Source organism: Ambystoma mexicanum, chromosome 6p (assembly GCF_040938575.1).
Source record: "Ambystoma mexicanum isolate Mex_15411 chromosome 6p, UKY_AmexF1_1, whole genome shotgun sequence".
NCBI classification, from domain to species: domain Eukaryota; kingdom Metazoa; phylum Chordata; class Amphibia; order Caudata; family Ambystomatidae; genus Ambystoma; species Ambystoma mexicanum.
The window spans coordinates 1,414,240,453-1,414,267,663 of record NC_090935.1 but is presented as its reverse complement, the minus strand read 5'-3'; the positions used below and the strand labels follow the sequence as shown (position 1 = coordinate 1,414,267,663).

General features: G+C 48.4%; 1 protein-coding gene across 1 annotated transcript in view; it reads right to left on the bottom strand.

Annotated features, from left to right (window-relative positions):
* Positions 1–27,211, bottom strand: part of NOA1 (nitric oxide associated 1) — a 574,689-nt gene that overhangs the window by 82,337 nt on the left and 465,141 nt on the right. The window contains exon 7 of the mRNA XM_069626114.1: positions 26,504–26,621. Coding sequence (XP_069482215.1) covers positions 26,504–26,621 — 118 coding nt within the window. The remainder of the gene's footprint in view (positions 1–26,503; positions 26,622–27,211) is intronic.

Sequence of the window (27,211 nt, the reverse complement as noted above, 5' to 3'; positions counted from 1 at the left end):
GACAAAAAACTTTTTGGGTATCAAGTATGGTATATTACTGAAGAAATGTAACAGCCTAGGCAGGACCACCATTTTGAGCATCGCCCCCCGTCCCATCATCGCCAGCGGCAGCTTCTCCCAAAACTTCATATTTGTTCGAATTTTTTTCACAGCCACCTCGGTGTTATGTAAGTGTTCCCTCTCCACCGTATGATTATACATCTATTCTGAGGTAGCGGAAGGAATCAGCCGCCCACGGTACGGACAACACTGGCAACCGTTCGAGGGGCTCCTATGTAGCTCTCCAATGGGAACATGCTCGATTTTTGGGGGTTTACCTCTATGCCGGACAGTTCTGCATACTTTTCCATGACCTCTAGAATATACTGAAGATTTTCCTCCGGGTATTTCAAATAGAGTAGTAAAACGTCAGCATACAAGGATATTAGGTGTTTCTCTCCCCCCGCCTCAATACCGACCATGTCATATTGTTGTCTGAGGTACAGTGCCAGAGGCTCTAGGGCTAGAGTGTATAACATCGGGGACCAGGGGCACCCTTGTCTGGTGCCTCTAATCAGTTGCCACCTCTCAGATATCACTGATCCTGTATGTACTCTGGCCAGTGGTTCACTGTACAATAATTTTGCCCACCTAACATAACCTGGCCCCATCCCGTATTCTTCCAGGGCCGCCAGCAACCATGGCCACCTCAATTAATCAAAAGCTTTGACTGCATCTAGGGACACCACAGCCATTTCCCCATCGCTCCAGGTTCCCTCTTCAATCACCCGGTGGAGTCACCTGTGGTTGTGGTTATATTTCTGTTGGGGACATAACCTATCTGATCCGGGTGTATCAGTTTGCTGATGACCCTTCGCAGCCTATTGGCCAGGACTGCCGTCAAGAACTTGCTATCCTGGTTCAACATTGACACCGGCCTATAGGAGCCACAGCTATGCCCTGGCTTGTTGGGCTTAAGGAGCGGCACAATTAGCGCTTCTCTGAGCGATTCCGGTAGCCGACCCTTCTCAAAGGACTCATTGAGCATCTCTAGCATAGGGGGGAGCACTTCCACTTTATATATTTTGTAAAACTCACCAGGTAGTCGTCTGTGCCCGGGGTCTTGCAGGTGGGCAGCTGCTTCACCACCTCCTCTAATTCCTCTAAGGTAATCGGTGCGTCCAGCTCCTCCCTTTCTTCATCACTAATCTTAGGTAATTTCATGTCTTTTAGTGTTCCTCTAATCTCCTCCCGATTGCCCCCTCCTCTGTCCTCATATAATGTTCTATAATAGTACAAGAATGCCTCGTTGACTCCTTCCTGGGTGTCAACCACCTCCCAGTCTTCTCTAGTTATTGTCCTAATCGGGGGCCTGGGGGTTTCGCTCTTATATAACCACGCCAACAAGCGGCCAGTTTTATCCCCACCTGCATGTTGCCTCTTGACATACTTCTTGTAGTTAAGGTTGCAGAGCCTTTCCCAAAGCACTGCGCACCTCCGCTGCAACTAGAGTACAAGTTCCGCGTCCCCTCCCGCCCTGTTGCTTTCGCGCTCCAGTTTCTCTTCCACTTCCTCTAGTTCCGTTAGGACCCCACCCTGTAGGCCTTTTGACTTAGCAATAGCAGCACCCCGCAATACCACCTTAAAGGCTTCTCAGAGTGTGCACACTGAATCTACGCTGCCTGTGTTTACCTCAAAGTACTGTGAGATCGCATCCCTGATATCTTCCCTGAAGACTGGGTCTCGGAGCGCCTCCGCCCGGAGGCGCCATGTCGGTATCCGCGCCCTGGGGCGGCAGCGCTGCCAGGTCAGCACCAGAGGCGAGTGGTCCGACAGGACCCTCACTCTATATTCTATTTGGGTGGTCTCTATCATCACATCTGGCGTGGCAAAAAAGTAATCCAGCCTCGTGTGCAGGTGCTGCGGAGCTGAGTAGTGTGAGTACTGCATTTCATTAGGGTGTTTCAGTCTCCAAACATCCGCCAGCCCAAAGTCATCTAGTAATGTCTGCAGAACCCTGGCCGCTGGGGTGGGCCTATCAATCTTCCAATCAGATCTGTCTGCCTTTGGGTTGAGCACACAGTTGAAATCCCCTCCCCAGATAACCGCTCCTCCCATACACGCGCCCAGATGAGTACATAGGGTTCTAAAATATGTCGCAGTGTTTTGGTTGGGGGCATACGTATTTATAATGCACACCTCTCTATTCTCTACCAAAGCCTTTAGTATGACCAACCTCCCCTCCGTGTCCAACACCTCTTGTGTAAGTTGGAGCGGAACATGCGGTGCCACCCAGACCAGCACTCCCCTAGCATAGGCAGAGTACGGAGAGCCCACTACAGTACCTCTCCACTTCTTCCCCACCAGTTCCAATTTTTGCTGGGTCAAATGTGTTTCCTGCAACAACGCAATATCAATCTTCTGTCTTTTTAAGTACATCATGATTTTGTTTCTTTTTAAGTAACTGTTAAGTCCCCTGACATTCCATGTTACGATCTTAAGGTCTCCCATGGCTCATGAGTGTCTTCTTGCCTCCCACGTAGCGACTCCCCTTTGCCCACGTGATATAGATACAGCCCTCCATCTTTGCTTGTAGCTTCTCGTACCAGCTCAAACTCCCCATAACTATGTACACGGCAAATCCCCAACTTCCCTCCCCTCCCCCCACCAGTCCCTTCCCCAACATCACACACCCCAACTGCTGCCCAGCTCCATTCTCGGAACTCAGGCACCCCCACATCTAGCCCTGCAAGCACCAAACAATGCACAGAGCTCAGTAGGATGAAGTCGCCCTAATGGCCACTTAACTAAAACTGTTGTGAGGTAGAGAGAACCGCTCTGTAAGGCTCCCGTTAATTCAACATTAACTACAGTGCTTATAACATATCTAGTGCAATAGTCTGACCTTCTCTACTGTAGGTTGCGCAAGCGACTATATTCAAGTCCCATGTGCCGCGCCATCGTCTTCGTGCATCACTTGTCTCTTCCGTGCTCTTTCTCCGTCCGAACTTCTAACTCCTGGGGACATCCTTGCGCGTCGAGCCATCCCATGGCATCCTCCGGGGTCTCAAAAAACAAAGGTTTTGTGTTCATGAATGACTTTCAATTTTGCCGGATACAGTAACATATATTTGTGGCCCGCCTCTCTCAATCTCCGCTTTACCGTCCCAAAGTTCATGCGGCTACGCTGCACAGACAGCGTGTAGTCCGGGTAGGCCGTGATGTTTGCCGCTCCTCGTGTGATCGTTTCTCCCTTACGAAAGTGTTCCAATATTCTCTCCCGATCTCTGTAGTTAAGAATTTTAGCTATCACCGGCCTAGGCAGGTTCCCCGGCGGTGGCCTCCTTGTTAGAGCTCTATGTGCCCTTTCCACTGCAAATCCTTGTTATAGGGCTCCTCCGAGTATCTCTTGCAGAAGCATGGATTCAATGAATTCCGTGGGATCGTGGCCCTCCTCCCTCCGGCAGGCCCACGATACGGATGTTGTTCCGTCGGGCTCGTCCATCCGCCTCCTCCGCTCTGCTCTCCAAGTTGCCCACTCTTTGTATCAGGGCATGCAATTCAGCCTTATGGGAGGAGCAATCCGTGGTATTCGGGCTAACTTCCTTCTCAAGGGACTCTGTGCGCTCCGCCAGGGCCCTGACATCCTGTCGGAGTAGATTAACGTCCTCCTGCACCTCTCCGACCTTGAGGTCCAGTGCCGTTTTCAGTTCAGTGACGGCTAGTTCGAGTTTAGATTCCCAGGCCGCCCTTAGGTCCGCAATCGCAGCTATGACTTCTTGGTTAGCGCCCGCAGTCGTCATGCCGCTTGCAGACGGCTTGTCCCTGCTCTTGGTATTGTCTTGACCCAGGGACGTCTTAGCGAAGTCGTCTAAGGTGGGTTGTTTCGCCTTCGGCCTCACCATTCTATTCGACATGACCCAGAGGACCTGTATTTTGCACAAGTGACAAATGTGCACTCAGTACGCCCCTTTCGCTAGGTCACTGTGCGGCCTGCTTCTTCCTTTGTTCCGGACATTGGTCGGCCATTTTGTGTCTTTCGTCTCCGGCGCTCCCTATCTTTTCCGCACTGATCTCTGCCGCCGTTCCTCCTGCACCATCCAGAAGTTCACCACGCGTGGCCCAATCATTTACACACCGACATGTGTATTTTCAGCGGTCGTCGGCCCATCATCACGCACTTTTTTGCCCGGATCATTACAGGATCTCGGGAGCTCCTCGAGATCACGTCCTCCTACATGACCCTCGTAGCCACGCCCCCTGGGACCACTACTATGGCATACTTTAATAGAAGTGTGGCTATCTCTTCTAGAAGGATGCGCTGATGTTCTTCTGAGTAGATTTTCTGTCGTGGGGGGTGGTCATGGGGACAGAGTAGTTCTATGCAGCAGCCGCCTGTTATGGTGAACAGTACCCATCTGTCAGAGGTGTTTTCCTCCCATGCGTGGGTGAAGCTGGAAATGCGTCGTCCTACTGGAGAAGCATGGGAGGGCACGTGGAGCGGAATGTCACTTGCTCTGAGGTGGTGTGCCACCTCGAGCAGAGCCTCTGCCCCGACCACGACCTCTGCGTTGTCCTCTGGGATAGCCCTGGAAGGATTGTCCTTGAATATTTCCCCATTAGGAACCCTGCCCCTGATTGTAGGTGGATCCTCGTTGAGAATATTGGCCTCGAAAACGGCGGAAATTTCCGTTACCTCTCTGTCCAGAAGGCTTGTTAGTGAGTTGACCTAAAGATTTAAGAGCGTCATACTCGCCCTTTGCTGTTTTAAGTGCGTCTTCAACGGCCTTACCGAAGAGCACTTTAGGTTCCACTGGCATGTTTATTAGAGTGGTCTGCGTTTCTGGTCTAAACCCTGACTGGCGCACCCATGCATGCCTCTTAATAACGGTCCCTTCTGCAACGACTCTTCCGGCATTGTCTGTCGCGTCAAAATTGGATTTAAGGCGGCAGTTGGACACAGCCCTCCCATCTGCAGCCACCTGTTCTAGTTGGGATTGGGAGTGGCTCTGGGGCAGACTAAAGTAAAGCAGGCATTTCTTCCCACTTGTGGCAGTTGTAACTAGCCAAGACAGTTGCATTGTTCGCTATCCTGGTTTGATAGGCTGCAGAGGAGGCGACCTTTCTGCCCATGGCATAGATCTTTTTGCTCTCCTTATCGGGTGGAACCTCGGATTAAGTAAGGGGTGTGCCTGCTCTCTTTCTAGTTATGGTCACAACTAAGGAGTCTGGTTTTAGTTGCCCTCTAATATATGAAGGGTCTGAAGGTGCGGGCCTGAATAATTTCATCACACGTGGGTTTACGGCCCGTGTAAAATTAGGGGCTTCTAAGGATGGCTGTATTCTGCGCTGCACTGATTTCAGTAGCGGGATAAACTGGCCCACTGCCTTTTTGTCCCCAAGGATTTGCTCTGCAAAGTCTCTATCCTCCTGTACCTCCTGTGTGTCAATATGAAAGTGTTCAGCTGCCTTGGCTAGTACTTCATTGAGGAGGGGTTGATTATCAATGGGGGAATCGACAACTGGAGTGTCTTGGTTAAGAGGGGAATCTATAGAGTACATATTAGCCTGTTGGTCTGCCTCTGGGTCCTCATCATCCCCATAATAAGGGTCCTCTGTATCCTCATCAATAAGTTGAGAGTCAGATGCCTCTACAAAGGAGAGATCTTCTTGGTCTGATTCAGGGTCATAGAGATCTACGACTGTACTCTGTAAAGGAACATTTAAACGAGGCCTCTTAGAAAGGGGTTGAGTAGGTAGAGCAGAAGCTTGTGAACCAGAGGGAGCTGAGGTGGGGGGAGTTGAGTGGAAACAAAGTAATCTGGGTTTTTCCCATAAAAATTGTCCATAAAGGTCATTCTTCTCATCACTCTCAATATCTTGAGAAGACCATTCCTTCGAACTTGGGATCACCACAGATTGAGGGGAAAGTCCTAGGTTCTCATCAGTGGGAGGTACCACTTTAGGCCTAGAATCATTAGGTTTCTCTATGGACCTGGATTGTTTAGGCTTTTCCTTCTGAGGTGTCTTTTCCTTAGGAGGGCTCTTGTCCCCATGAGGGATCTTTGAGGTCTTTTTGTCATGTTTCCCCACCCCATGCGGCCCAGAGGAGTGTTTACAGACTTCTTGGGGCCTGCAACCATATCTGATGCTGAGCGCCAAATTTCAGATGCGGGTAGGGCCGAGGCCTCGTCTGAACGATCGACCTTCGGGGGGAGTTTTGCGAACAACACCCTTGCCGTCTTTTGACGGTTGGGCCCAGTCGTGTGGATATCTCGAGCGAGATTGCCCAGAGGACCGGGACACAGCGGACCTTTCCCAGGGTGTCGAACGTTGTCGAGTCTCGACCTGGGCTTATGTGCTTAGTGGTGTGTGTCTTTGTAGCGCTACCACCGCCAGGTGTAGTCCCCACAACATGGCCGCCGGCCTGTCCTATGGGGTCAGAGGCCTGTGCTTGAGTACCTGGAGCTACTCCGTCGCCCTTCCTGACCGAAAGGACAGCATCGCTGCCCTCGCTAAAGGCGTCCTCTACCTCCATGACCTCGAGTTGCCTGTCCTAGTGGGACCAGCGTTTTGCATGTTTCCATCCTTGAAAATGTTTAAGATGCGGTCTTGTTCTTCCCCTTCAGGGATATGTTCAGCTGCCATCGTCATGCAATCCCATAAGGTGAAAGTAAACTTGGCTAGTGCACAAATGGCATTTGCTAATTTAAGGGCTATATTCCCTGCAGAGAAAACCTTTCTAGCCAAAGTGTCATCCCACTTGTCATCTCTGTCCGGGGTAGGGGGCGAGGAGGGTGGTGGTTTTAGTTGAATATGCATTTTGTTTGTATGTATGTATGTATGTAGAAATGGTAGCCTGAACTACCAGACCGTTGGGAGTTGGATGCTTTGTTAGATAGTAAGTGTTAGAGAGAATTCTCAGAAATGTGCTAATTCCTCTCTACCTTAGAGATCCCCAGCTCTTTTGCTGGACTTCAGTTCTTTAATTTCTAAACCTGGAGAGAGAGTCCTTTTGCTCACCCTCTCATGTATGTTTTATGTGATTTGGACAATGTGTTTTTTTTAACTTTGGAGTCTGACAAACTCCATAGACGACATTGTTACATTGTGACACACAGAACCTTCGGTGCAGTGGCACAGGGAAGTCTCTTAGATTTCCCAAAGGTTTAAATACCTTCGCTTGGTGAAACTGTTTCCAAGAGCAGTGAAGTGAAGTGAAATTGACTTTACTTACATTTTGTAACTTTCTAGGCACAGCACACACTATCTTACCATAGGGTGCTCGAAGGGTTACTTAGTATCCCCTTTGTCTAGTTTCTCATGTAACATTTTTATGTTACCCTTTCTACAATTAATGGCTGGTGCAGTGGTTTACTTTTTACTACCATTGTGTTTTTACAGCGGGCTGCAATTGCAACCTTGGTAAAGCACCCATGGGTGTCCATTTTGTCAAAATGTCCCCAGTGTTCTTTTTTCGCCATTTTCTGTTGGAAATGTCCTTTTTTCTAGGAGATTTACTCTGCACGCCAAACCAGGTTTGGTCCCTTTGTTCGTTTTGTCTTTGGCAGGATTCACGAGTGAAGCCCGCCTCTGGCTCTAGTATGTCTGGCAGGGGCAGGAAGTGAGGGAGGTGCCTAAACCTCCCTGTGCTTAATCCCTTGGCTACAGGAATGAACCCAAAGGTGATTGGCTGGCTGGCTGTCCGGCAAGGACAGCCACCCTGCTGTGTGATTGACAGCTAGGCTGGAATTAATGGGAGAAACCTGCATAAAAGGCGAGGCTTTTTGGCTTGGAAGGCAGAGTCGACCACTGCACAAAGGAATTTGAAGAATAACTTGGAAGATAAGCCTGCTGCAACTTCTGGACCGTTGTTTTGCCCAGTGAAGCCCTGCTGCTGTGCTTAAGCTCCGAATTCGCCTTGGCTAGAGAAGCCCTGCAAGGACGACCTTTGAGTTGGTGGGACTAATGAACTTAAAAGTAAGCCCATCTGAACATCTTCTTGAAGCTGGTTGTATTTCCACTGCTGCTGGAACCGAAGTGCCAGGGAGAGAACCACCAGATTGTGTCTGTTGCTTTTAAGTCGGACCCGAATGCTAGGAAGATCCTCTGGACTTCCTTGATGCAGGACTGACCAAGCCTGAGCCACCTCAACAGAGTCCTGAAACCCAGAAGCAAGGAAAGTTTGAAGTGGTATCCGAGAACCGCAGTGTTGCTGTTTGTGGTCAGACGCAAGTAGCTGAAACACCGAAGGACTGCTGAATTGAAGTTTGCCCATTGCTGCCGCTGATCGTCCTATTGCAGAGCAGGAGTCCCCAGACGTCCTCCCTCTTGTCCCCACGACTGAGGCTCAGGAACAACAGGATTTGCAGAGCTGTACAGGAACAGAAACCAGCTGGAACCATTCCTTCTAACCAGAGGTACTGTAAAGTCTAATAGAACTTACCTCTTGTTGTATAGCCTTACTTGCTCTCAGTTAAGACCTGCCTTGGTAACCTTGCAGAGTTGTTGAAACTTTGCCCCTCACAAGCCTCCCAGCTTGTGGCCCTCAAGAGTTCTATTTTCTACAAACATTTCTAAAAACATTGTGCAAGACTTTTTACCTACCTACAAAGAAGATCTCCAGCTCCCCTTGACATTGTGCAACTAACATTGGCTGTCCTGGCTCCCTGAGAGACTCCTCTTTACCTTTGACTCTCTGCTTTATCCTTTCCCCAGGAAAGGGGTAAACGTATTCGCCATTGGAAGGTTCCCTTAAAAGTACTTACCTATTTGTGAATTGTTAGCCTTTGTTTTATTCCTCTAGTCTATCTTTTTCACCAAACTCAGTATTGCTCTAAATGTACTAGTGATAAATCAATGTTCACAGCGTCCTAGATATTTAAGTCACCTGAGGGTGTAGGAAGAGTCTGTGTGCCATCCCCAATGGGTATCAACTAATTTAGAGAAACCAAGAGTGTGTTTTGAAGTATATTCAAATTGTTACATATATTGATCCCTTCTGAAGAAGGCTTTACAATTGACTGTGAAATAAATTAATAATTGTTTAATCAAGAAACCTTGAGTATAAGTGTTTATTTGGATAATTGCTACTGTGAAACTCTGCCTCACAACAGTGCTGCTCACATTGATCCCTCTTGAGAGAAACCCCGCTGCTCGACCACACTACCAACCTGTGTAGTTCAGACTTATACCAAAGGTTGGGTCCATATTGCCAGGAGGTCAAGGTTGTTGTAGTGCACCCAAAGGGTACTGCATACAGTCTTGCCTAATAGTAAGTGTCACTGTATGACACACTGTACTTGCTCGTCAGTTATTTGTTCACTGCTGGAATGAATTCTGGCGTCTCCTAATTGGCATCAACATCCTTTGCAAAGCTACATGGAAAGGAAGAATAGGCTCCTCCTGGGGTTCCTTATCTAATATATGGAACAAGTTACTTACCGGTAACTGTTCTCCAGCATGGGTCTGGCATGGATTCACATGCTTAAGAATATTCCCCCTCGTCAGGCTGGGAATCCTCGGTAAAGAAAAAATCAGTTTCGTTTCTGAACTGTCTTTCTACTAATAACCAATCACTGGTCTCTGGGTCATACTTCCCCCAGCCAATGAGTGCCCTCTATCTAAGCCCCTCCTCTGGCAGCCATCTTCAGATTTGGTAGCACGTAAAGTGGCAGTAGGACCAAGAGAAGAGCTGCAGAGGGGTTGGAGGGAGGGTTCGCATGTGAATCCATGCCAGACACATGCTGGAGAACAACAGTTACAGGTAAGTAACTTGTTCCTTCTCCAGCATGGGGACTGGCATGGATTCACATGCTCATGAATACAAGAATTCATAGCGGTACACACATGCACAACCACGGGAGGTGGCACGGCTCAACATTAAGCATTACAACTACTCAACATTAAGCATCTCTACCTCCTCACCAGGCTCACCTTCAAGCGAACAGGTTGCACAGCACTGCTTGGCTGACTCTGGACTCCTCCCTGGAATCCCGGTTGACGCAGTAGAATTTTGTTAAGGTGTGCACCGATCTCAACGTAGCTGCCCTGCAGATGTCCAGCAGGGGCACACGAGACAAGAATGCCGTAGTAGCAGGGGTCGCTCTGGTCGAAATGGTGCTCTCGGATAGCCAGGCAACAGTCGGTTTGCCAACCGGTGACAGTGCATGATGCAGCCGGAGAGCCATCTGGAAATGAAAGCCTTGGAGTGGGCCTTCCCTTGGTTCACAGGGCAAAAGTTCACAAATAGCTGCGATGTCTTCCGAAAACTCGTGCAGTCCACGTAGAACTTCAGCGCTCTAGCCACATCCAGCGAGTGCAAAGTCTTCTCAGCCGGCGACAAAGTTGACAGGAAGAAAACAGGCAACACCAAGGGCTTGTTGAGATGGAAGTCCGACAACACCTTGGGCATGAGGGAGGGGTGCATCCTCAGCACTACCCTTGTCTGGTGGAATGTCAGGTATGGCGGCTTACTGGAGAGGGCCTGGGTCTCTCTCACTCGTCGTGCGGAGGTGATGGCCACAAGAAACGCTGTCTTCCGCGATAGGTATTTCAGCGGCGCTAAATGCAAACGCTCAAATGGCGGGCCTATGAGCCTTGTCAGCACCACATTGATCTCCCACGCCGGGGTCGATCCCTTCACCGGCGGGAACGAGCGGAACAGTCCTTTCATGAACTCCTTCACCAGGCGATGGGACCACAGCGATGACCAATCCGGAGTTCTGGTGTAGTGGGAGATAAACCACCAGATGAATTTTCATGGAGGCATTCGCCAGCCCTGCCTTGGCCAGCGACAGCAAGTATGGCAGCACTTGAGGGGCCGTAATCCGTAGGGGGTTGATCTTCTGTGCACGGCACCAGACAGAGAACCTCTTCCATTTATGTCCATAGCATAGCTGGGATGTCATAGCCTCCGAACTCTAGTGCTGCAGGAGCCAGGCCTGCAGGTTCAGAGATCCTGGATCGTGATGCAGGATCGCGCCTTCTTCCCTGGTGAGAAGATCTGCGTCTGTCGGTAGCTTGACTGGAGGGGAGGATGACATGTGCAGAATGTCCGGGAACCATATCTGCCTTGGCCAAGCCAGTGCGACGAGGATCATCCTGCACCGGGACTGTGAGTTGACTGATGAGTCGCAGGAGCAACAGCAACGGTGGGAACGCATAGAGGAACAGGCCGTCCCAGGGGAAGGAAAATGCATCCCCCATGCTCCCCGGCTGGGGAAACCTGCTGGCGAACCTCCGGCACTTGGTGTTCATCGCCGTCGTGAACAGATCGATCTGGGGATTGTCCCATCATTGGAATAGGGGATCTACTTGATCCTGCCGAAGCTCCCATTCGTGGCAAGAATGCAGCTCCCTGCTGAGTGAGTCAGAGACAGTGTTCTTCACTCCTGCCAGGTGAAAGGGTACCAGGAACATCCATCCCCTGGGTGACGGCCCAGTGCCACAGATCCTGTGCTTCCTTTGAGAGAGCTGGGGATCTGGTGCCCCCTGCTTCCGGATGTAGAACATCGTGGTGGTGTTGTCGGTGAAGACCCTTACCACTTTGCCCTTGAGGGACTGAAGGAAGGACCTGAGGGTCCAAAACACGGCCCTGAGCGCCAGGACGTGGATGTGCAGTGACCTCTCCTCCGGGAGCCAAAGGCCTCTTGTGTGGAGATCTCCGGTGTGCGCGCCCCATCCCCCCAGGGAGGCGTCCGTCGTCACAGTCTCCCGATGTGCTGGGGTCTGGAAGTCCATGCCCGCCGCGAGATGCGCACGGGTGCCCCACCACAGGATCGCTTGACGGAAAGTTCCGTTGAGGGAGATCTAGTCTTCGAAGCTTCCCGCCACTTGTATCCACCGGGCATGGAGGAACTCCTGCAGCAGCCTCATCTGCAACCTGCAGTGTCGCACGAGGTAGATGCATGACGACATCATGCTGAGCAGGGACTTGATGAACCTCACCCTGGCTACTTCCATGGTCAACAGCCGTTGTACCTTGCCCAGGATGGGCTTTATCCTCTCCTCCAAAGCTAAAGCCAGCCGCGCCACCGTGTTGAAGCCTGGCTCCCAGGAACAGGGCGTCCTGTGATGGCACCAAGCATAACTTCGCAAAGTTTATCGAGAACCCCAGTTCTGTGAGCAGGCGGACGGTCCTCGCTGTGTGGCCGACGGCGAGTTCCCTCGACTTCGCTTGGATGAGCCAATCGTACAGATAGGGATAGACGTGGATCCCCTGCAGGCACAGCCGCGCCGCCACCGGTGCCAGGCACTTGGTGAAGACCCTTGGTGCCGACTTCAAACCGAAGGGAAGTGCCTTGAACTGATCGTGCCGCCCCTGGACCACAAAGCGTAGAAACCTTTGATGTCCTTTGTGTATGGGGATGTGGAAGTATGCATCCTCCAGGTCCAGCGACGACAAGAAGTCCCCTTCTTCCAGCTGTCCCAACACGTGCTGAAGGGTGACCATTCAGAATTTTGGGGATTTTATGTATTTGTTGAGGCGGCAGAGATCCAGGATAGGCCGACGGTCTTCTTTCGGACGAGGAAGTACCACAAGTACACACTGGAGCTCCAGAGTCTCTTCGGGACAAGTTCTATCGCGCCCTTTGCCAGCATTACCTCCAGAAGTAGTTGTGGGGTGTGGTCTTCTTTCCTGGCCACCGGTGGAAAGTTTGGGCACTCCACTCCTTTGGAACTCCAGAGTGTGCCTGTGGTCCAGGGCATCCAGCACCCAATGGTCAGTGGAGATGGATTCCCACACGCTGACGAATTTTGCCAGCCAGCCTCCCACCGGGGTGCTTGGGTGGGGGCCCGACGTAACGGCTGGTTCAGTCCTGCTTCACTGAGGCCTTGCCACCTTGGCCCCCTTGCCGATGATTTCCACCGGCCTTGTTGCGGCCTCTGTAGGTTTCATGCGATGAAGAGCAGGCCGCCTGACGGTACGACGAAGAGCTGCCGCCAAATCCTTTGGCAGCACCTTGAGACTTGCCTCCGGAGGTCCGAATGGACGGCCGTCGCTGATGTAGTGTGCCCAAGGCACGGGCCGTCTCGATGTCTGCCTTGATGGCCTGCAGTGACTCGTCCACTGCCTTGCCGAACAGTTTGTTCCCGTCAAAGGGCATGCCCAGTGCCCTGGTCCGTATGTCATGAAGGAAGTCGGTGGCCCTGAGCCAACCACGCCGGTGAAGGCAAACGCCTTTGCCCATCTTGCGAAAACCATTGTTGGCGAGGTCGTGGCTACCGTGATGGCGTGGTCCGACACCACCTTGCCCTCTTGCAGGATTTCAAGGGCTTGCGCCCTCTTGTCGTCTGGGAGGAAGTCCAGGACGGGAGTGATTTTGAGCCACAGCTCCCTATCGTAGCAGGCCACGATAGCGAGAGTGTTGACTGCCTTAATGGTCGTCGCTGCCGCCGAGATGATCCAACGTCCCATGGCGTCTAGCTTCTTCCCCTTGCCGTCTGGCAGAGAAGTGGAAGTCGATGCGTCGCCCCTGCCGATTTCTACTTGGCTGCCGCGGAGACCACCGAGTCCGGGAATAGCTGCACCCCGAGGCACATGGGCACGGAGTCTGGGACCCGGTACTTCTTCTCGTACCGGTCTCTCTTCGCAGGGGCTGTGGACGGGTTCTTCAGAAGGGACAGCCCTTCGTCCCAGATGTCGCCCAACAGTGGGACTGAGAGGACGGTCTTCATCTTGGCCTCTCGTCATTGATAAAGGAACCCTTCCTTCTGTTCTTCAGGGCATAGATGGAAAAGCTCCGATGCCCTGGCGATCATGGCGTGAAAGGAGCCAATTTCGTTAGGAGGGGAAGCCCGGGGAGGGGGCGATGGGAGATTTTTTCCGTCGTCGCCACCGTCGTCGGTCCCCGTCTCATTCCTCGGCAGAGGGGATGAAGGTGAAGGATCGAAGGGTGGGGGAGGATGGACTCGCCTCAGCTTGGCTGCAGGACTCCCTGACGGTCCAGGCACCGCTGGATTGTCCGTTGGAGGCAAGGGCAATCTTGTCCTTATCTCTGCGCACAAGGTGTGCAGTGCCAGCAAAATGTCATCTGACCTGTCCGTCGGTGGTGGCATCGGTTGCGTCGGGAACATCGGCAGATGCATGTAGTCCGGTTCCTCGTTGATCTGCCGTTCTTCATCGGCTCCACCCTCGCTCTCCATGTCCGCCTCGTCTGGATCCTTCCCGTAGGCCCTGATCGCGACAAACCTCTTGCAGAGGACTACCTTGAGGCCAGACAGCTCGTCCTTGGAGGAGGTAGCTGAGTCCGTTAGTTCTATTGCGACCCCCCCTCCTCCTCGGACCTGGGTTTCACAGGGGTTGTTTTGAGCCGGAGCATTGGCTCGTGGATGATTGTGTTGGCAATGTAGCGCCCGGCCTGGCAGCCGAGGAGCCCGAACCAACGGTGCTCCCGGTGCCTGCAGACTCACAGTGCTGTGCCTTTTGTTGAACCCCCATCGCCGGAGCACCCTCAAAGGTTTTAGAAGACCGCTCAGATGACTTCTTCTCAACTGCTGCTGGGCTCTCCGCCTCCAGCCAGTTAGTGAGTCATGTACAACGGTCCTTCATGGTCCGGACGGACATGTTCTTGCAGAACGCAGTCCTCCTCCATGTGCGACTTGTTGCAGTGCAGGCGGTAGAGGCACCGGGAGTGCTCATCCTCCTCGAAGACATTCTGTAGTCCACATCCTGGGCAGATCCTAAACAGCTTGGATCCAACAGGCGCCGAGTCTCCTTTGTCCTGGGCCATGTCCAAGTGGAGTAGGCCTCAAAGATCTTCTGGAATCCTCCAAGAAGTGAAATTCAATGAAATTCCGCCCTTGAGGGGCATAGAGATTTCTGAAACGGGTCCCTGTTGACCGAAAAAAGAGTAAACTCTTTGGAAAAATGCAATACGCAGTAAAATCTCAAGAGCCAAGTACGAGGACTCCCAACACTTGAACGTGTGGTAAAAATCTGAAGATGGCTGCCAGAGGAGGGGCTTAGGTAGAGGGCAGTCATTGGCTGGGGGCAGTATGACCCAGAGACCAGTGATTGGTTATTAGTAGAAAGACAGTTAAGAAACAAAACTGATTTTTCTTTACCACGGACTCCCAGCCTGACGACGGGGAATATCCATGAGCATGTGAATCCATGCCAGACCCCATGCTGGAGGACAGTGATGAGTTTGTCCTTCTCAGAAAGTGGGGCAGGCCTTTTCCATCCCAGATATTCTCTGACCCTAGACATCAGCTGTCTGTAACAGCCATCGGCATGGTCCAAGGGATCTGGTCTGCCAAACTATCTCTGGGGAAGTGTCCAACCCACTTGCAGATTGCAGGGTTTCATGAAGGTCTTTTATTCTTGAGTCCTCTGAACTTAAAGCCTCTGGAACATGTTGTGCCTCATACTGTAACCCAAAGGGACATGATTCATCTGAACATGGCTCATCATCCTTATAAATTGAGGCAAGGCACATAAGTCTTTCTTAGGCATTCGGGTGAAAGTTTTCTCGACATCCGTCGAGGGTTTAGCTATTTGCATCGACAATGGCGTCAAAGTCTTCGTCGATGTTGAGGTCTTCGACGGCTGTCGCCATTTTAGGCATTGACTTGGGACTCTTTCGGCGCTGATGGTGTCAATGATTTTGGCTTCGAAGGAGTCTTTTCTCTACCTGAGGGAACCTTCAAGGGCTCCCAATGAGTTTTCTACTGGACACTTGGGCCCAAAGCAGCACAAGTTTTGTCCTTTGCCCGTTTGTCATGTTTGCCGACATGAGCATGGCTCTTATCTTTCTTTGAGGACGCCGAGGCCGCATTCTCAAATACTTTGAGCATATTTAGTCTGAACCTCTCCCACTCAACCTGGTGAGGCCGATTTGGTCGCGCATGAGACCCGTTCCGGTGAAGAACTCAACGACGAAAACGGCGATCTGTGGCACCTTTTCTTCGACTGCTGTGAGGATGAGTGGTGTGAGCCACTGCGTGATCAGGACCGTCTAGCTTTCTTCCGATGAGGAGAGTCATCTCTTGACTCGGAGGATCGCTTTTTCGACAGGGTTGTCAAAGGGGATTTATGAGACCTACCTGCAGCTAACTTCCCTCTACACTCTTTCAGGGCTTTCTCTGACATTGATAGGCAGGACCCACACTCCGATGTTAAATGAGTGAATCCTAAGCACCACAGACACACCCGATGGGGGTTCATAAGGGGCATTTTCGCCCCACAGTCATGACATTTTTTTAACCCTGATCTCGGAGTCGAAGATGCCGATGATGAGGTCATCTTTTTCACTAAATACGAAAGGTTTGACAAGGAACCGAAGCACGCTGATACTCCCAAAGTGAATCTGGATATGGAGATATCATAAAATGAGGAATACGTGGGAGGACACAATCCATTCGAAATTGAATCTGCGTAGCCTGGGGAAAACAAATCAGTGTGAGAGACATTGTCAAGGTGTACTGTATCCTTATAGAATAAGTTGTAACCCTCTTGTGAATGTTTAAAGTCAAAAGAATCATTTCCCATTTAATTCATCGATTGAGGATATAAGTGTGGAAAGTTTGAAGCAATCCTCACCATGAATTACTAGTAGTAGGAGTAGTAGCAGCAGTAGGATTTTTTACTCTGGCAGGTGAGTATACCAGGAAAGGGACATTTAGTGGTTAGTCCTAGCAAAGGAGTGGACCAGGAAGAAGAAATTGAAGTACTACAATGTGGTAGGAGGTTGTGGTGGAAAGACAGCAATATATCCATTGATCTGAACTGATGAACTATTGTGGAATCAACCTGACAAACTGAAGAACTATGATTTAATGAAAAGTGACCGGTCTCTAGAGAAGAGAATAATTACAATGCATACTAACTCTTATGTACTACTATGAAATCATCCCAACTTCACTGTGTTGCCCATGAAGAAGAAATGTGATTCAATGAAAGATGATTGGCCTTCAGTGAAGAGAATAATTACATTGTATACTGACTTCATACATGAAGACAGTCTTTTTGGTTTGTCAAACAGCAGTTGAAGAGTGAGAAGTATTACTTGAAAATAAGACAATTATATTGCCAAGTGAAGATCATATGGAATGAACAGAACTTTGTGCTATATTTCAAGTGGAATTTGGCTATTGAAAGAACTTTCTTGATTTTGAACATTGGTCTGAAACATCTGGAATTAATCCATGGGAAGGGGGTTCAACCCTTGTTACAAGGATTTCTGTTTCTAATTTCTCTGTCTGAATCTAAATGTTATTTTATGAGGTTTAAACAGCAAGATAATTCCTGTATGATGATGATGTATGTATGAGTTTGAGGGACAGAGATCTTTGGACATTCAATCATTTTTCCTTTAGGCGTAGTTCGATGGGCAAGGAAACCCTGATTAGGTTAGGGAAAGATAAGTGTTTGTCTCACCCTTATTGTTTAATAAAAATGGCTACTTGTGAGAAAACGATCTACTTGTTCGTCTCGCATTTCTGACCCCTCACAGTGCACTCCAGCTGTCTGCTGTGCCTGGCAAAGGAGTAACTGCGAACAGAGGCCAGGTCAGAGGTCCCAGCACCTTCATCCAACCAAGCCACTAACCTCTGGTGGCAATCCTTGCTGTTCTTGGATGAGAACGACTTGCAGATAGTACAGTTGTGCAAACTCGTGGTCCGGGTACAGAACGTAGAAACACTCCACATGAAGATCCTTGATGTACATGTTTTTGAGGTGACACGTCGAGCAAGTCTTAAACAGGCTTTTCTTCCTCATGTCTGTTATGATGTCCCTGGACTCCTGAAGTCCTCAAATGGGACAAAGGTAGTAACAGCAACACTGGAGGTGATGGAATGGGCCGAACATACACTCCAGCGAGAGAGAAGCAAAACGGCGCCAAACCAAGATATGAGCGAAAAACGAAATCAAAAATAGACAGGACTCCATACAATTAACATGCATTAAAAAAATCTGAAGATGTCCACCAGGGGTGAAGTTAAGAGGACCAGTCTAATTGGCCAAAATAACAAATGGAGCACTTTATAAGAAGTTTAAAAATGTTAAGTTAAACTGCTTTAATGTTACTTAGGATTCCCAGCCTGATGACAGAATATTCACACAGCATGTGAATTCATGAAAAATCCAATGCTCGAGAAGAGAGACCCGCCTGGAGCCTATTTTCTGCCACCGCCCCAAAGTAACCCTGTCGACCCCCTAACAAAGGTATTGGCCACTTCACCTCGCCTGCAGTGACCTAGGGGCGAATCTTTGTTGTAAAAGAAGCAGGGGAGTCATCAATTAAGGACTGGTGTGCGGTCAGGCTAGAGTGCACTGGAAATGCAACTGCTTCGGAGATCTGAACCACCGCCTAGCAGAACCTTGACGCTTACTTCAACTACTGCTCGTGTGACCCCTGGACACCCTGCAATCATACCAATAGTGTAGGTGAGTGGTCCAAGTGATTCTAACTTACTCAGATTCTGCAAACAGCCACCCCCAGTAAGGAACCGTTCCAGGTTTACCTGTGCAATGAACTTAAAGAACACTGGACCTTCCTTAACTGATTAGGAGGACTGTGTAAGCTAAGGGTACATTTATAAGGCAGGTTGTTTTATATCATTTAACCACATTTTCTTTCCCCCTTCACTTGTTATAATGTTACTATTGCTCTACTTTATTGTTTACAAACGTTCATTAATGTAAAGTGTTGTTTAGCTGCCTTTGTGTGCTGCAGCATATAGAATTTCCTTAAGTTTTACCTGAATCTGTTTGAGTCTAATAAATACTCCCTTGTTACTCTAATCATCGTATATCTCTAGGCATTGCTAATTTTAACTACATACTAACTCATCTCCAAAGTCTGCCTTACTACTCAGTCTATGCTACCCAGTGAGAGTTTGGTAAGGACAAGTATGAAAAGCCCTGGTTCATCCACTAAGTTCACCTCACTACTTCAGCACAGTGTCAATTCTAAAAATCCCATCTAAAAGGCGTTTTGGCAGATAAGTGCCTTGTTGGCAAAATAGCTTGGAGCATAAGAATCTGAAATCTGTGTGCAGCCTGAAATCCAAATAAAAAAAACACTGCAGGGCTAATTAAGATGGTCATCCTTCCAAAGACGATATATGGATTATTAATTTGGGTAATAACATAATGGAGTTCTCAGAAGCAGGGGTGGGAGGAAATGTGACATGAAGGATATATAAAAACACATTCCGGGGGAGGGGGGTGCTGTTGCGCGCAACGAAAATGGCCATCTAGAACCAGTGCTCCGTCCCGTCAAACATCCAAGCAAAAATATCCTGATCCGGAGCACCCCACGGACCGAAAAAATAAGTGGAGAGTGCAGCTAAAGATCCTTACTACCAGCACAAGAAATCCTGGAGAGAAAGGCTAATGCGGAAAGGAGATACAGCGAAGTGAATTTTCGAGCAGTGGAGGGATGAGACGCGAGCCGCATCCCAGAACCGCTTGAAACCAGGAAATAGCCGCGGACACTCTTGCCAGTAGACAATAGAGATCTAGCGAAGCCTGGATACAACCCCGTGAACGAGGAGACAGCCGACTCCGCAATATTAATCATTGCAACACTCCTGCTACGAGAAAAAAGAAGGTCTGAAGCAGACGAAAGAAGAGGAGCGGGGGCCGAAACTCCCGACACGAAATCCATACAGCACCCGATCTTCCCGGGCAGAGGCCGCCATGCTGATAGATCAAGAAAGGCCATGAACTGTGTCAGCGTTACCCGCTTCCGGTATCCGAAGACCTGCAGCAGGAGTCGCGGTGCGGCCACAGCGACGCAAGGGCGCTGAGCGGGCACACAGCAGCGAGACAGCTGCCGGCCCCTAATTGGGATCTGGTGTGGTGGTGGAACCGCGAAGGCCCTCGTGCATCCCCCACCCGCCCCTGTGAGGCTGGCGGCGGTGGGTGCAGACACCACCCCCTGAAAGCAGACTAACAAAGTGTCCGGATTGCTGGACCGCACACAGGAGGGGGTGAAGGTATGGCGGCCTGTAACTGAAGGGGAACAGCGGCGCACTAAGCAGAGGCGTTGTTGGTGCCCCATAGTCTGAAGCAACAAGTTGTAAATCCTAGCAGGCAAAAACTGACACGGAAGGCACAAATCTAAATACATGGGAGAACACAACCCACTCACAAATAAGCGCAGCGCTGATCATGCGCCCCCCTGGACGGAGACACGGGAGGTGAAGGGGGAAAATAACCCTAAAAACCAACACCCTACCTCTGGGGAACCAAAGTGAGCGCACAGGGCACGATTAATCCGAAAATAACAATGTATTATTTAAACTAAAGCTAAAACATATAAAGTTTGATGAACACTAGGATTGAAGCTACAGCACACCATAACCACAGAGAGATCACGACCTACACACAGCAGATCACGCAAACCTGAACGCAGTGCGAACAGACTCCTTGTTGTTCTGGACAACAAGCCAAAAAGCCCATAAATAGTGGATACTCAGACTAATGTGGCGATTATAATACCTGGACAAAATACAACAAAAGTAGTGCGATGACATGGAGAAGAAAGAACCCGAACGCTCTACAGCAACAAATTGTAATATAGCAAACGCCGGTCTGGGACTACAATACAGAGAACGGCCAAATCTCAGATGCATGAACCAGAGAATCTGATCCTACATAGGTGGAGATAACAGTGAGAGGCTGTGGCATAGACTGAGGATACCACGCTCACTTGCCACGAGACAGAGGCCTAGCAGAAGAATACTAGATGGACTAAAAGGCACACAGCACAATCCCCTGTACAACTAAAGGTTATACCCTGGAGAACCGTAAAACAACTTCGAGAAGCGAATTAACCCTCCATCCCGGGGACCCGGAACTTTGTGCAAGATAATACAGGCCATAAACACAACTGGACGGAGAATACGCTAAACTCACTGGAGAGTCCTCATCCGTACACTGGAAAAGAAGACACAAGGACAGCACGAATACCCGATAAAATGTCAACAGGGGCAGGGGCCAGGAAGAAAGGGCCAGAGGACTCATTTACTAATAGTCAAATAACAGACTCTGGGCCGGGAACGCCGACCACTTCCAACAACCGAAATGAACCGAAAGTGAAGATAGAGTTGTCAGGCTAACTACCATTGTTCAAAACTGATTCCTTGCGATTAATGTGAAATTAGATGATATCGTATCAACTATCGGATCATTAAAGGCAAGAGTAGACAAAGAAAGCTCCAGAATTACAGAAGCGGAAGGCAGAATCAGCACCAACGAAGACACTATTGCTAACCACGATCGAGATATAATACAATTGAAAAATGACTTCATTAAAATACAAACCAAATGTGAAGATCTTGAATCTCGCTTTAGGCGAAACAACATCAGGCTTGTTGGTGTAATTGAAAAATTTGGTAAAGGAGCAATGGAACAACAAGTTGAAGCACTCCTGCGGAACCTCTTTGGGCCCGAGACTTTCTCCGAACATTTCCTGGTTGAGAGAGCACACCGTACGCTAGCCTTGATGCCGAAACCCGGGGCACCACCGGCAAAATCATAGCACGCCGCCTCAATTACAGAGATAGAGATACGATACTTAAGAAGGCCCGGGAGCAAGACATGCTGCACTACGAAGAAAACCGTATTCACATATACCCGGACTTTGCAGTGGGAGTCCAGGCCAACCGACGATCCTATGAGCCAGTGAAAAGTCCAATAGGCATTGATATTTCCTGCTAAAATGTGAATCCAGCACATTTTCTTGAGACCCCGGCAGCTGCTATGACCTATATAGAAGCTCATATACCTCTACCCCCTGCAGGCCGTGGCCCAGATCAAAATGGCAGATTACCCCCCCTCCCCCTTTGGCGGACTGACACTACACAAATATTTGATGAAATGTCGTAAAAACTCTCCACAAAGATGGAATGGAAGAAAATAGGCATAAGCGGGGTGCACCGCAAGTGAATAAGGAAGCCGGGCTGTGAGCCTGGAACTGGTGGTCATACAGCGACAGCATGGCAACCCCAGGAGATCTCCAAAAGTTTGTAAGGTTCAATCATCAAGTTGGGGTAGATGATGGGGTGGTGGCCGGGAGGGGCGGGGAGAGGAAAGACTACCTGTTGAATTGTTAAAAAGTTGTAAAAGTTGTTTTGATAATGGTCTAACAGAGAATTGCACTATGCATACTAAACGGTACTTGAATCAGAACACAATAATGAACAGATACAATGGCGGGTAATGCTAATAGGGACAATAGGATGAAAATTAAACTCCTGTCATGGAATGTTAGAGGCCTGAACAATCCCTCAAAAACCAGAAAAATCAAAACATATGTAAATATACACCCCCCCCCCCATGTAGTCATGGTACAAGAAACACATAAACAGGGCCCCTGCAACGCAAACATACTTGCCTCTTGGGGAAAGCAGAGATACCACACAGAATACTCCACTCAGGCCCGAGGAGTCATAACAATCCTACATCCATCGCTGGAATTCCAGACCAAAGGACATAAAACTGACCCCCAGGGAAGATATGTAATAATTTGGGGAGAGATGGCAGAAAGATCAATTGTATTAGTTAACATGTATGGTCCAAATATAGATGACCCAGATTTGTACCTCAATATACTGGAATTACTGGCAACACTTGACACCTCCAGCATAATATGGGGTGGAGACTTCAACCTGGTGCTAGAGCTGGATAGATCCTCTAAAGTCAGACGGACGCAATCCAAGGCATCCATTGTACTAGACCAGATCATGCCGCAATTGACACAGATGCATGGAGGGCACTACATCCATGCACGAGGGAATACACATTATTCAATTGTACACGACTCGGAATCGCAAATCGATTATTGGTTGTTGCCTGAGGACATGCTGAGTATACTTGAAAACTGCGAGATACACCCTCGAACAATGAAACAAAAGAAATGGAGAATGCCTGCAAATATACTTAAAGATCTCAATGTGACAGAATCATTACATATAGAAATGGAAGAATTCTTTATTAATAATGTGGGGACAGTAGACATATGCTGTACACTATGGGAGACTTTTAAGGTCTGGGAAAGGGGGACACTGATTTCCAAAACTACAGGACTGCTGAGATGAGTGAGGCGTGAATTAACCGAAAAGGAGACACAACTCAGACAGTTGGAAAACTCTTATAGTGAAACCCGGAACACAGACACACTAACAGAAATAAATCAACTCCTAAAAGAATTTGACAAGGTGGCCACGAGGGAAGTACAATACATAGCAGCCCCAACCAGGGCGCGCAGATATGGGGAAGGGAACAAGACGGGAAGGGCCCTGGCCAACATCATTAGAGCGGATCGCCAACACACTCCAATCACAAGCATTCAAGACATGGAGGGAGGGGTTGTGACCGGGGGGGGGTCGAGCCATAAATCATGAGTTCCTGAAATTCTACCAGAAACTATACTCAAATAACGGTACCAGAAATACAAACATACTTAGATGGCCTGGAGTTCCCGACCCTCCCACTAGAAGCTAAAATGGCCCTTGAAAGCCCAATTAGAGGAAGAAATCACAGAAGCTATAAAAGCACTAAACTCGGGAAAGGCCCGGGATCCAATGGGTTGGGGGTGGAACTATATAAATAATTCAGAAAAGAACTGGTCCCAATTATGCTAAAGGTATGGGAAGAAGCATTGGAATTAAATGAGCTCCCCGAGTCTATGCGAGAATCGATAATAACAGTACTGCCGAAACCCCACCGCCCTCCACAGGACATGTCATTGTATAGGCCACTGTCACTCAAACGTTGACGCCAAAGTTTTCGCAAAGGTCTTGGCAAACAGGCTGTTACCGAACATGCCGCTCTGATCCATCCAGATCAGAACGGATTTATTCCTACAAGATCCACTGCATTGAACTTGCGCAGACTGTTCGCAATAATGGCGTAGATAGATCTGGAAGCGCAGGCTGTGGCGATATCCCTAGATGCCGAGAAGGCATTCGACTCGGTGTCCTGGGTGTATCTCCTTGAAGTGCTGTGGTAGGTTTGGAATGGGCCCCAATTTCATCAGATATGTTAAATTATTGTACAAAAAACTGGGGCAAAATTTCTCACAAACAATACGATCTCTGATCTATTCACACTGGGCAGAGGTACCAGACAGTGCTGTCCATTCTCACCAATACTATTTGCATTAACTATTGAACCCATGGCTATAATGGTTAAACTAAAACATGGGGATAGAGGAATAAGAATGTTAGGCCCGCCCCCAGTCGATCTCGTTATATGCGGACGATACATTATTGTACATCCAGGACCCTGACACCAACCTGGGACCCTGACACCAACCTGGGACCCCGACACCAACCTGGCACCCCTAATGCAAGACATATACAAATTCGCCGACTATTCGGGTTAAATAATAAACAATGAAAAATCGGAAATACTCCCGCTGACACCTCACACCGTATGCCCGCTGTCAACTGAAAATCTCAAATGGGCAACCGGACACATACGATACTTAGGTATAATGATATCCCGAGATAAACAAACACTGTACACAGAGAATTATGGACGAATAATACAGGCGCTCAAAGTAAAGTTTCAAACATGGGCCAAGCTGCCTATATCCCTAAATGGCTGGGTTGCTATCCTTAAAATGGTGGTTCTCCCCAAGTTACTTTATCTGTTTGTTAATATACCAATCTGGCCAGGTAGAACCTTTTTTGAAAAAATTAGAGCAATGGCTGTGTCCTTTGTGTGGGATGGGAAAACCCCTAGAATGAAATGGGAAAAGCGCACTGAACCTTATTGTACCGGAGGGCTAGCGGCACCAGACTTTGAATTATACTATCTTGCGGCGCAAGCGCAATTTGCGAAACACTTATGATCTTTAAAACCGCTCACCCCATATATGGCTCGAGAAGTTTGCTGTACATCCCATAGACCTCCGCTCTATTATATTTCATCCCCAATACAAAGACTCCTGTCCTTATGACCCAGTGGGAACCACAGTACGCGCATGGAAAGCATTGTATAAAAAACTGAAAATAGAGACCCCATATGACCCGGACATCCCTTTGTGGAAATGCCCCGGTATACCGCCCACACAGGACAAAACAATACAGAGAACTGGGGCCCGAACAAAGAAATTCGAATGCAGGACATGTTCCCGAACGGGAAATTTGTAACAAGGGAGGAATTTAGTGAGGCAATAGGACGGGGACCACTTAAAACGCTTGAATATCATAGGATGAAATCGGCATTTAGTGCACGCTGGCCACATTTTCCAGACGAACCACCATCACATCCATGTATACAGGCTACCACATCGGATACGGGGTTGGGAGTCTCCAAATTATATTCATTAGTACAAACACACACCCCTACTACGAATCATATCAAAGTTAAATGGGAGGAAGACCTAAATCTGAACATCCCGGATGAAAAATGGACCAAATACTGTATGATTACAAAATCGGTATCAATGAACGCAGGTCTTCGACTGGTTCAGTTCAAGATCCTAAATAGGCTACATTACACCCCCGCTAAAATGGCTAAATTCTCAGCGACCCACTCAGGGAATGCCTTAAATGTAAAACAAGTCAGGCAGGATCATACCACATGTACTAGGAATGCCCCCTAATTGTTGCATTCTGGAAAGAGGTAGCGGAAATACTGGAAGAGATCACACAGATCCCAGCAACCATGTCTGCGCAAAAATACTTATTCGGAGACATAGGCAAACAAGCTGAAAAGACCAGGAGATTGTTTAATGTCTCATGTGCTGTAGCCACAAGATGCATATTGAAATGCTGGACAAACACTTTTCCACCCAAAATTGAACATTTTCTTTGTGATTTAACCTATGTAAATGAATGTGAGGAACAATACACATTGACTGTGACACCAAGTTGCCGGCCCAAGGACATATGGGCCCAGTTCAGGATGTACCTCTGCGAAATGGCCTCAGATGAGGAAACCCCTACGTGACTGAAATGTAATTGATGAAATATGTATCTGATAACATGTATTATATGTACTAGGGTATGCAATGCGCAATGAGTTGAATCTGTACCGACCTTCAATAAAAAAGAGTTTTAAAAAATAAATAAATAAAACACATTCCGCATTTTGTCTCAGGAGTTGCACAGTTGTCAATGTCCCCATTCTATTTTAACACTCAATGTTCACATGGCTATTCAAGCTATCGGCATAATTGTCGAAGTTCAAAATAGCATTAATGGTTTTTCAAAACAAAATGATGTATATATAACTGGTTAAAATAATGTTTTTTTTCGCTTGAGAACACCCAAATCTTTTCCACCATACAAAAAAAGGATGGCAAGTGAGGATTGTAAGGACCGTTAAGGTCCGTTAAATCTGCCTTTTGGTTCCATCATCTCATAACACGTGCTTGCTGCTATAAAGCATTTCAATTGCCTTACATCTATAGAACCTCTGTGCGTAGCCGAGGCTGTACAGCAACAATATGGTTTCATCCCCAACTACATCACCTTGGAGTAACATGCATGCAACAGGTTTCCTGCAACAGGCATGGAATTGTAAATTCTACTAAGTAGGCATTTGTTAAATCACCTGATGATGAAAGTTTAATATCAGCCACTGCCTCCTGAGTACCAATTCCCGTCAGTGTAATCTCTTCAGGAACAAGAGGTGGAAACTCCTTCATCCGTTCTTCTCCTCCCATCGGGACCTGAACAAATACATATTTTTTAATTATTTTAAAAAATGTGTACATTTAAATAATGCATGATGCCCCAACACAAGTGTTTTTAACGTTTGCCTTCAATAGTTATTTACCGGTCGACAGCAGTTCTTCATTATGGTTATCTATTTTGGGTAATGCTCAGTGAACTATTTCTTGACCCAATGCAGAGGATCCTGTAACACCTCAAAGCAATTGTATGACCGATTGAAATGCCAAATGGTTTTTCTATATGGGTCTTAGAGCACTAGAAAAGTTGCAATAACTTGTTTTATTTTGGGCATTTGAGTGCTAACCTAGCTTAGTTACACAATGGCATGCAGTACATCTGTCTGTGGTATAGGCATACATTAGATGGTTACAAGTGGGAACAGTGCTTACAGAATGCATTTATTACCGGCATAGCAGCTTGATTTTTAAAAATGTGGTCGCTTGTCCCCTCACAAAATAGATTTCACAGTAAACGCAGCAGAGGATGAACAACACACATTAAGGATGCCGCCAATGGGGTGTGTATGCCCTCCCCATCCCTCCAACACGTAACTTGAGGCGGATTCAGGAGGAGGTCTTGCACGTAA